The 11,423-nt window shown below is 42.8% G+C and overlaps 1 protein-coding gene across 1 annotated transcript; it reads left to right on the top strand.

Annotated features, from left to right (window-relative positions):
- Positions 1-308: 308 nt before the first annotated feature.
- LOC135188418 (1,25-dihydroxyvitamin D(3) 24-hydroxylase, mitochondrial) lies at positions 309-9,720 on the top strand. The gene is made up of 12 exons (XM_064167824.1): positions 309-542; positions 644-834; positions 1,218-1,311; positions 1,981-2,077; positions 3,262-3,353; positions 4,019-4,130; positions 5,495-5,640; positions 5,969-6,135; positions 6,322-6,400; positions 6,797-6,991; positions 7,100-7,211; positions 8,373-9,720. Exons 1-11 carry the CDS (start codon positions 309-311, stop codon positions 7,208-7,210), a joined length of 1,518 nt encoding a protein of 505 aa, XP_064023894.1. The 3' UTR covers position 7,211; positions 8,373-9,720.
- The last annotated feature ends 1,703 nt before the right edge of the window (positions 9,721-11,423 follow it).

Raw genomic sequence — 11,423 nt, 5'->3', positions numbered from 1 at the left:
GGTCAGGAGCCGAGACAGCCCCCAGGAAGCTCGGAGGGCCGTGGAGTGTGGAGCTGCGGCAGCCCACGGAAAGCTCGGCGGACGGAGGCGCGGCCGGTGCTGGCGCTGTGCCCTCCTGCCTCGTCTGAACCCTTTCATGAACCACTTGCCCCGCAGCCTCCCCGGGCCGGGCTGGGCAGAGCCGGGCCGGGCCAGGCGGCCCCACCTCACCCCACCCAGGGCTCCCATTGGCCCCCGATGAAAGTCCAGCGGGCCTCCCTGCTGCTATATATGCAAGTATATGCGGGTGGGTGTCTGTTAGCACAGCCATGGGAGCTTGCAGCATCCTTCTGCGACATCCCGCCCTCACCTGCGGTCGCGCTGCCTCCGCGCAGCGGTTTCTCGCCTCCTCCCTCAGTGCCCTGCGGCCGGCGGCGCCCCCCGTTCCGCGAGGCCAGGGGCATCCCCTGGCCGCCCTGCCAGGGCCCCCCAGCTGGCCGCTGATGGGCAGCCTGCCCGACGTCCTCTGGAAGGGGGGTCTGAAGAGGCAGCATGAGACGCTGGTGAGGCGGGTAGAGGGATGGGGATGCTGCGGCGCGGGGAGGCAGGAGAGCGCCTCGCACTCACGGCGCACCGCGGGGGTGTGACTGTTCTGTGCCCTTAGGCTGAGTACCACAGGAGATTTGGCAAGATCTTCCGCATGAAGCTGGGGGCTTTCGACTCGGTACACATCGCAGCCCCCTGCCTCCTGGAAGCCCTCTACCGCCGAGAGAGCTCCTGCCCACAGCGCCTGGAGATTAAGCCCTGGAAAGCCTATCGGGACTATCGCGACGAGGGCTACGGGATGCTGATCCTGTAAGTGGCACCCGCAGCACGGCCAGGCGGCCGTGGGGAGGCGCGGGGAGGGCCGTTTGGTCCCCGCGGTGCGTGTGATGCGGGTTTCCGAGGTGCATGGGCGATGCTGCGGGCGGGCGGTCACTACCAGCCAACCTGCTCGGCAGTGACTGGGCCGCCTCTCCCGGGCTTCGCTCCCGGAGCTGCCGTCCGGAGCGGGTTCTGTCCTATCTTCCCCGAGAAGACGCCGGCTGCGGCGTCAAGTTTGTGCCCGTCGACGCGATGAAGGCACGTCGGCGCTGCCAGAGATGCTTGTTGCACATGCCGCGGGGTCGGGGTTTTGCTTCTTTCTCGCTTCTTTAACCCTTTCTCATTTCAACCTCGCTGTTTCTGATTCAATCTAGGGAGGGAAAGGACTGGCAGAGGGTAAGAAGTGCCTTTCAAAAGAAATTAATGAAGCCCAGGGAAGTTGCAAAACTGGATGCCACACTCAATGAGGTACTGTGCCTTGAGAAATCCTCCTCTATCCCCAGTCTCTTGGAAACCTGGAAAATAAAGTTAGATCAAATTATCTGCTGTTGACTTGCTTTACACTGGTAAAGCAGTGAGTTCATGCTCTGAAATCATTCAGGGGATAAAAAGTGCAAACTGCTGGTCAGGGTCTGAGCACACAGAAAGCTGTGGCTGAGGCTGTCTCAATGGGACAGTGGTGTTGTTCTACAATGGTATGGGCTCCTGCAAAAGCGGGTTTGTTTGTTTGTCTTGTGTTCAGTGTTTTTTGCCTTCTTCATTCTCATGTTCCTCCCACCAGAGAACACCTCCCTCTTTAACCTCTGCGCCCTTCACTGAGTTTGAGGAGCATGTGTGATAAACACTTAATCCTCTTTATTGTGAAACTCCCATAATATCCCAGCATGAGACTGAAGCATTTTATCCCTCTGGAGGAAGCTCAGTCCATCAAAGTACAAGTATTAATAACTTGAGAGTCATGTAAAATCCAAACATACATTAACAGAGGGGGGGAAAATTTGAAGTGGTTCAACATAGATATTCCTTATGCAAGGTTGTTACCTGTTTAAAAGACAGTTGAAATGCCAAATTACACAGGACTTTTATTACTTGGTGTAATTTTATTCCCTTGTTGTCTATCTTCTCTCTAACACTTAGGTCCTGGAGGATTTCATGCACAGAATAGATGACGTTTGTAACCACAATGGGCAAATGGAAGATGTCTACTCAGAATTCAACAAATGGTCATTTGAAAGTAAGTTGTGCTTTGCCTGAGAATGGTATCAATTATGCACCTGCCATGGCATTTCAGTACCATCAGTGATGAAAGTGTAAGATGGTTATTTCCAAGCTATCAGCTACAATATAAAGGAAATTGGGTTGCAGAAAAGCCAGGAGACTACCAGTACACATGCAAAATTTATCAGCAGCTGTACAGACCCTTCTGTCTTGTAAAAAAAAGAAAAAGTCAAACATGATAGTGACTTATAAAGCTTGGGGAGATCACCATGCATTTATCAAGAGTGGTATTGGATAACACTTGACCATTTTTGTCTGCCTGATATTTGTTAATTAGCAGCTGCACAAGATCAGTGAACTGATGCAATAACAATGAATAAGTATTCATTGTAGATAAGGGTTGGAAAATCCCCTTTTAAATGTTTACATTGGGATTAAGGAACACTGGAATAAGTTACCAAGATAGGAACCTCCATCTGTAGAAACCTTTCAGCATACACTGAGGAACCATCTGTCAGGAATGACTTGGGGCAGAAGAAACTGCATTGTGATTTCCAGAAGGAGGGAGGGTCTGGTATAGTGCATAACTGAATGAGCTCTGCCAGGCCTGTCTGCTCTTGGCTGGCTCATCTCAGCAACCTGTGTATTGAGTTCATGAAAGTGGGGGTTTTCCCACTGTCAGTTGTGGTGGTTGCTTTTGGAAAGGAATAAATAGGAAGTGACAGCTTTAAAAATAAATAAAAGAAAAAAAAAAGGCAAGTGGAAAGAGATGGAAACTGGTGGAGTGTGGGATGCTGCCAGTGTTTACAAGAGGGTTTTGGCTATGGAAAGGGCTAGGAGACACTGGAGTAGATGACCTCATCAGTTTTCCTGCAACTCAGTTCTCTTCAGTAACATTTCTTAATAGCTTATTTGCCAAGAATGCCATCTCTGCTTAGCACAGTGATCTGCTGCTGGTAAGGAGATCCATGGCAATTCTTATTTATGAAGAAAGTGCTTCTGTAAGGGCACCTTAGCTAGATATGCTACTGCTTGGGTCTAAGGCAAACATGCAAAAGGTGTTTTGAAGGGCTCCTCTCACAGGTGTGTATCATAGGACATTTTTCAGAAGGGTGATCCAAGCCATTCCTTGACAATGAATAATGGACATTGTGCACTCTTTTGTTTACATAATTTCATTATAATGTTACTGAACAACAGGTATCTGTCTGGTGCTATATGGAAAGAGGTTTGGTCTCCTACAGCAGGATGTAGAAGAAGAAAGTTTGAACTTCATCAAGGCTGTTAAAACGGTATGGAACAGTCCTTTCTGGGCTGTAGTGACTTTCTACACCTACTACTAATGAGGGTATCAGTTTAAATGGGTGACCTGAAGAAAAAAGACTTCAGCTAGTACTGCACATCTCACTGTCTCCTTTTTGAAATGCCTAAATCTGGAGGGAATCAGTGCAGTAGGGACTGTTCTCTGCCTCTGAGACACCTGTTGTGCAACACAGCTGTTTGTTGGGTGGGACTGTTCGAGTTGTGTGGGGTTATGCAAATAATCTGGATTTGGAGATTAGCTGTTCCTGCAAGCACAGCCATTGTGCATTTTGCTACAAACTGGAGTCTGGCGATGCACTTCTGCATCTAGCCTAGCCTAATATTTTACCTTCATTTACTGTTAAGGGGGAGAGAGGTACTGCCAAAGGATGGTTTGTCCCATTCTAAAACAGTGCCTAAAATAAGTAGGATGAGTCACCCACTGGAGAAGCCTCCTGTACTCCACTGGCTGTCCCTAATTTTTTGCTGGATATGATCTAAGCATGCCGAGACACATCTTTTCTGTCCAGGATGGAAAATCTGCCAGAATCTTGACTTCCTGAAAATTGCCTCCTACTTTAGACTCTATTTTAGCTCAGAGATTGCATGTAGATAGATCTAAAAAAGTATTTCAAAACCTCCTTTTCCACCACAGATGATGGCTACTTTTGGAATGATGATGGTGACCCCTGTGGAACTTCACAAGGGTCTGAACACGAAAGTCTGGCAAGCTCATACTAAAGCATGGGATGATATTTTTAAAACAGGTTATTGTTTTAACACACTTTCTCTCATTTTCACCTGGCTTTGTTTCCTTCTTGGTGAAATGAACTTTCTTCATATTTGCTACTGCCCTGTGCTGCTAATTGCTGCCTTCAGCACAGATTGAGACACCTTTGCTGCAGCTCACCACAAACCATTTCCAAGCACGGGAGCACGGGAGTTTAATTATGACTAACACTTAGGACCAGTTGTGGGGCCCAAAAATTTGGAAGGTAGCAACATAACAAGTCCACTTTAATCTGTCATAAAAGCAGATAGCCAGCCAGAAAGTGGTATCATTTCTTTAAAGGAGAGGTATACAAGTGAGAAAAGGGATCTCCCTCAAAGGGACCCCAAAGGCAGCTGTTTTCTTGAGAAACAAGAACTTTTAGATGCAACAAAAGCCTATTTAATCTAAAAGAAAAACCCTGAAATTATGGGTTTTCTAGACATCTGGGAATATAGTCATAAGTCTCAAACACAAAAATTATTTACATAATATTGTATAGTTTGGCTTTTGGATAGCATTTCTGTCTATTTAAGTTTAATTGGTCTTCAAAGATACAAAAAATGCTGTAACTCCAGATAAGATATATTTTGCTGGGCAGTGACAGTTATAGCTAAAGATCAAGAAAAGATTTTGGCACTTGAGTGATTGATTGTAATGCTAGGTGGTATATTTCTCTTAGGTATTTGAATACTGGATACTTCAGGACTTTTGGTCATGGCCAGATGTGTAGCTTCTGGAAAAGATTAGAAAAGATACTTTAAAACTCATCTTTTCATAAAACCCAATTTGATGCTTTCACTTTACATGAGTAGCTCCTTACTAGGAACTGGGCTTAACAATTGGAATAGCCATGAGAAAGAGTGGGCAAAATCTAGTACTTTATATTAAATTGGAAAAAAAAAAAAAAAAAGCCAACATGTAAAACTTTGGCATCTGGTTTTTTTTCCTTCCTCTTGTAAACCAAAGGCTTACATTTCCCCTCAGGGAGTCTGGGTGCTAAGTCTCTTTGATTTTTTTAACACCTTGATCGCCTTTGAAAATCTAAGCTAATAAATTTCACAGACTTGTATTTCTGTTTGCTAAATGTTTCACTAAACAGATCGCTGATTTCCCTCCCTGGTTTAAGAAATCAGAATCTCTAAGAGTTTGCAGGAGCTCAGATGTGATTTTTGTGACTTTCTAGTCTAAAAAGTGGGAAAAAAAGCATTACTTATTGAGTGTAATGCTCATTTCTTGAAAAAGACAGCAGAGCTTTGTGTCTTCTTTCAAAATCCTGCACGTGGGACATATTTTTGCTTTTATTTTTTATAGCATTTTAGTGAATTTTGCCTTAATTACCTCCTACTCCTCCCTCCTCAGCCAAACATTCAATTGACTGTAGACTGGAAAAGCACTCTGCAAACCCTCAGGAGGATTTCCTGTGTGACATCTACTCTGGGGGACAACTTTCCAAGAAGGAGCTGTACGCTGCCATTGCAGAGCTCCAGATTGCTGGAGTTGAAACGGTAAATCTGAGTTCCCAAGACTTTGTCAAAATGGTCAACCTTCCAACTCCCTGCTTTCTTCCATAATCTAACCACTGCAAGGTCTCAGAGTGAGCTAATCCTGTAATTGCTTCAATGGCCTAAAAGCAAGTGAATTTTTACCTGAAATCCCTAGAATCTTTCTTCTGATTGTTATTCCTAGAGAACAACTGGAGTGGTTCGTAATCCCTTAGGTCACAAAATATCATAAAGCAGTGGCCAGCCACAAATGTCACTTTGAAATTTTGGCAACTTCTTGTTTCTATCACCACAAATGAAGGTCTTAACATTTGTTTCTTGTTTGTTTCAGACAGCCAATAGTTTACTGTGGGCCTTATATAACCTTTCGCGCAACCCACATGTTCAGCAGAAGCTTTTCCAGGAAATAGAGAGTGTTTTGTCTCCTACTGAGAGTCCAAGTGCTGAGAACTTGAAGAATATGCCTTACCTAAAAGCATGTCTGAAAGAATCCATGAGGTAAAATACTCAAGTAGTTTTCACAAAACCCTTACAAAAATTTCTACCTGCTAGTGTGTGTGTGAAAGGGGTTTTTTTTTATATATATATATAACTTTGTTCACCTTGTTGTTTAAGGCAAACTACGATAGATAAAGGAAGAAAAAAATGCTGGAAATTGAACCCATTTTGTTTCTTTCACTGTAGATTGACACCATCGGTGCCATTCACCACTCGCACCACTGACACGGAAATGGTTCTGGGGGATTATGTGCTGCCCAAAGGGGTAAGATAACTAACTTACTAGAATATTTTGGCATTGATTAACTGCCTTGTAAACCACTGAAGATGGTCATACTTCAATCTCAAAATTACTTTGCCAAAGGATGAGTTCCAGTGTAAGGAATAAGGAATTCATACCAAAAAGTCCCATACACTCCTGCACTGCTCTTGGATGTGGACAAAAACTATTTTGGCAATTTTTTTTTTCATTTTTTCCCATGATTTTCTGAGGAAACTATGACCATTTCTGTGCTTGAATTAATCTTCAGAGATTTCCATGACATCTGCTGAGGAAACAGCCTCACCCTTATTTCTGCAGTATTTCTTTCCATTAGAAGGCTGATTCACTTGGTACCTCTAAGTCACTTTGTAATGAGAGTTTTTATTGCTTTGTTCATAGACTGTACTAGTGATAAACAGCCATGCCCTGGGCTGCAATGAAGAGTACTTCAGTGGCTGGACTCAGTTTAAACCAGAGCGCTGGTTTCAGAGGAACTTCATCAATCCTTTCTCTCATGTTCCGTTTGGCATTGGCAAGAGGATGTGCGTCGGGCGCCGCCTAGCTGAGCTCCAGCTTCACTTGGCCCTTTGCTGGGTAAATACCCTAAAATGGCATTCTGTGCACAGCACTGATTGTTCCGCACTGAACCTAGTCAGAAGATCTAGAAGCCGAAGCATGCTAACTGAAATGTTTGTGTTTCAGCTCCTTCGCAAGTACCGAATCATAGCAACTGACAGCAATCCAGTAGAAGCGCTCCATTCAGGAACCCTGATTCCCAGCCGGGAGCTTCCCATTGCGTTTCGCAGGCGATAAGGTATGTGCATGGTGGTCTCCTGAGTACATGAGACTTCCCTTTGGGCCTCGGTTAGGATTTTCATAGGACTGTGAGTGTAAGAGAACAGATGTTTTTCTAAGCTTTATTCTTCCAGTGTGAGATGTATTAAAAGCCATCGCATTTTGCTACTTCTAACAGAAAATACTCTTGGAAGACAGATTTTGTATGCCTTGTGGCTCTGCAGTAAGCTGTCTGGTTTTTAACCTAGACAAAGAGCATGTCTTCTCTGGATAATTCAGAACAGAAATGAGGAAATCTAAATATATGTGCTGCTGAAGAAGACAATAGATATTATTTTGTTATGGTATTCATAGAGTCATAGAATGGTTTGGGTTGGAAGGGACCTTAAAGATCATTTAGTTCCAATCTCCCTGCCCTTGCAAGGTCACATCCCACTAACCCAAGTTGCTCAAGGCCTCATCCAACCTGGCCTTGAACATCCCAGAGAGGGAGCATTCACAACCTCCCTGGGCAACCTGTTCCAGTGCCTCACCACCCTTACCATAAAGAATTTTTTCCTAATATCCAATTTAAATCTTCCCTCCTCAAGCTTCAATCCTTTTCCTCTCATCCTATCACCACAAGCCTTTGTAAGAAGTCTCTTCCCAGCTTTCTTGTAGGCCCTTTTCAGGTACTAGAAGGCTGCTATAAGGTCTCCACTGCATTTCTAAAAAAACCTTCCTGATTTTGACCATCAGTTTGCAGTTTAAAAAGACAATGGCTTAGTGAAGGAACAGTGCCCCAGCACACTAAAGACTTTGGATAAGAGATTGTTTTTAGTAAGAAAGGCAAGGAAATAAAATATTTCTTTGCACATAGTCATTCAATGTTGCAACTCATTACGCATTTTTGGTTTAAAAAAATTGAGAGTAAGTCTTCTCCTGCTCAGAACCTTATACAAATAAGCTAACAAAAAGGCTTATTTGTGTAAAAATCTAAACTGGAAATCTAGGTCCTTGCTCTACAAGTTCTTAAATTAGAAATTAGATACATCTAAATACTATGGGTGATATTTTTAAACTGGCAAACATCATAGGAGAAAACTCATTCAGTATAGTCTGAGCAAGGGTATCAATTCCTTTAACTGAAGTTTGTTCAGTGCTATTTGCTTTTAAATAATTCTTTTTCTCTTTAATGCAGCTCACAAAAAAAAGAAATGACATCTCTGCTGCCACCTTCTCTGAAAAAATATACATTGATTGGGAAAGTTAATGCCTATGGTAACCAGTGGAGAGACTGCAACACATGTTCCTTGAACAATTGCTGAGCCAGAAGCAGTACCAAGAAAAGCTCCATACTGTTTTATTGGTTAGCTAGTTTGGCTGTTCTTAGCAGTGTTAAAAGGAAAGAAAAATACCATGCATGTCCATATACCTATGTAAATCTACTGATTTAGTGCAACTGAGGGACTGTACAGGATGGAACTTGATAATGAGCTGTGGAGTGTTACGTACAGGTCTTGTTGGTGCACAGTGAAATTATTATAGCCTCAAGCTGTTCAACAGGCTAGCTTGCAAAGAGCTTGTTTCCAGCGTGTGGGTATCACACAGGACACCTGGGGAGCATCAGTCACGACTGAACTGCCCCTGTTAGCTCAGACTTTAATAGCTTGGAGAAGTCAGCTAAAGGGAAAGGAAGTGCATTTAGTCCTTATCAAATCACCAATGTCATTAATTAAATTAGTGACATTGAAGTGAGGTGGTAGTACGTAATAAGGCTAACAACAGCACTTAAAAGTTAAGAGTATGAAAGAAGTATGTTTTCCCTAACTTTAGTAAAAGGGAAACAAAGAACAATGATAGATAACAGGATTTATTCCTAGTGCCTGTGCAGGGCTTTGATTTGAACAGTTGCAATACCATTCATGCTACGTACTCTGCTTATTCCTATGGAGTTTCATGGCTCCAGCTCCCAGATAAAAAGACATTTTATCACTTCTATTATAAAACCTTAGTGGTCTTTTATTACATGAAAGGCCCTATCCATAAATGGAATCACTGGAATCCTATGGGTTCTGTCTCTATTAAATGATGATTATCCTAACAGGATAGATACTTTGTCAAATGAGTAATATAAAATCTGTGTTTTGAAGAACCACAGGAAATGAGGTTCCTAAACATTTTGGGGAGGTCTACTTCTTGTGGAGATTTCAATGCCTGTATCCAAAGGTTAAAGTTGTCACTGCCCTTCATGCAGTTCTCTATTAGCTCTTATGATCACTAATGTATTTGTCCCATGACACAGTTTCAAGTCCAGGCTTTTATAGATAACCAAGAATGGCTGGTTTTATTTTTTTACATTCTGAAACTCTTAGCATTTGTAGGTCAGTTTCCTACAGGTTTGGGTTTGTTCATTTGTTTGCATGCTTGCTTGCTTCTGTTAGACATGTAAATGTCATATTATAATGTGCAAACCATTTTATGCATTATCTGAATACTTCTAGTCTATTTGATAAGTCATTTTTGTAATAAAATGGAGTTTGATTTTTTGTGAGTTGTATTGTTTGCTTGCTTTTTATCAATAGTATGCCACAGTTGGTTGGAAAGTCTTCATAACATTGCAAAAACCTTGTCATTAGTGCCAGCTTCTTGGAAAAGAGTTACTGTGATACTTTCATCCCTTTGCTTACTGAACTCATTGGGCTTGAACCTGAAGATCCACAAAATCAAGTTAATGTTAATTCATCAGTGAAAAAAAATCTGCTTTATGATACCCCCGAGTTGCTTGATTCTGCACTATAATGATACCCTAGCTGGGAAACTTTACAATGCCCAGCTCCTGGCAGGAAGGTGTGGTGGGCATTAGCTGGACAACTGACCACCACAGCAAGTACAGGGGAGTTAAGCCCTGCAGCACAAAGCTTTGATGCCAAACTCCTTTTGTGCCATTAATCTTGCTATGCCTACTATCCAGGCTAGCCTCAGTATTCAGGAATGTGTTAAATCCGTACTGAGCTCCCTTCCTTCTGTATAATCTTGGCAGACCTCAATGAGTGCTCATGTTAGGAGGCTTTCTACATCCACTGCATAGTCTAAACACATTTCTCCCCAGCATGCACTGTACTGAGGTCTCCAGGGATGGTATTGTCATATTTCTCTGCATTATGGCATAATAAAATCAATATAAAGTTTCGAGGAAAGATGGAAATAGTTTGAACCTTTGCAGAATCAGATGAAATTATTTCTAGAAGAAAAAAATCCATCCACCCAGCACTGAGACTGACAGCCTGATGGCTACGCAGACAGCAGATCTGACAGCTATCAAAACCACGCTGCCTTTGCCAAGCAAAGGCTGCCTCGGGCTGAGTGAATGATGGTGTAAGAAAAATCATACGGTACTGTGTGAGAATGTCGCTGTTCTGAAACCCATATTGCAATGTGTGCTTTAGAGTGACTCTGGTTCCTGCTGCTGAAACTAATCTGACAGCTCGGAGCACTGGGTCCCAGAGCTTGGAGAGGGCTGGGGAACCACAGGTGCTCACTCAATCCCTGGGGAATTTTGGCAGCTCATGCTAAGGTACAAGACTGCGTGGGAAGATCTACCCAGGTTGCTATAACAATAACATACACTGAGCCTTTTCTTATAGGGTTATATACTAATATTACTCCTTTAGAGCAAATGGAGTTGTGCCAAGATGAAACCAGTGTTAACAGAAAGTGAGAACCATTGTCCAGTTCCAGGCATAGCACGTTGTTCACAAAGATTCTGACGATTTAACTTTTAAAGACAACCAAAGAGAAGAGGTGCTATCTAGTTGAACTGACCTTGACAGCCGAGTTATCAGCTATTTCAAAATCCTTTATTGCTTCTGTGTGGTAAATCACAGGCTCATTCTTACTAGGCTGCTTATCATTTTTGCTACTTAAATTTAGTGGACTCAAAGATTTGTACCAGTGCTGCTCTAAGTTTTGACCAGCTGAGGTAGAAATGTCTGCTGTCTTCCAGATTTCTAAAAGTACAATAACCACTGACCTGGAAAATTTTGTTCCGGAAGCTTTGTGAGTTTACAAGTTCCTGAAGTTTTCATAGAACTTCATTAATCTGCTACCTCCAAGTAAATGTCCAAAGCAATTTATCAAGAAAAGAGGTAATTATCAAACTACCCAGATAATGAGTGACCAAGCCAGACATTCACACTAAGAATCTCATATGGCTTTGTTTTCTAGTATTTCAGAAGTATGAAAACCAGCA

This window comes from Pogoniulus pusillus, chromosome 29 (genome assembly GCF_015220805.1).
Source record: "Pogoniulus pusillus isolate bPogPus1 chromosome 29, bPogPus1.pri, whole genome shotgun sequence".
Lineage (NCBI taxonomy): Eukaryota > Metazoa > Chordata > Aves > Piciformes > Lybiidae > Pogoniulus > Pogoniulus pusillus.
The sequence above is the reverse complement of the archived record's forward strand: the minus strand, read 5'-3'. Positions and strand labels throughout refer to the sequence as shown.

What these genes read in the sequence shown, in the direction of transcription:
- LOC135188418 (XM_064167824.1), top strand. Translation starts at nt 309, where the DNA reads ATGGGAGCTTGCAGCATCCTTCTGCGACATCCCGCCCTCACCTGCGGT. An exon ending in AGAGGCAGCATGAGACGCTG is followed by an intron (nt 543 to 643) that starts GTGAGGCGGGTA and finishes CTGTGCCCTTAG; the next exon opens with GCTGAGTACCACAGGAGATT. An exon ending in TGGATGCCACACTCAATGAG is followed by an intron (nt 1,312 to 1,980) that starts GTACTGTGCCTT and finishes TCTAACACTTAG; the next exon opens with GTCCTGGAGGATTTCATGCA.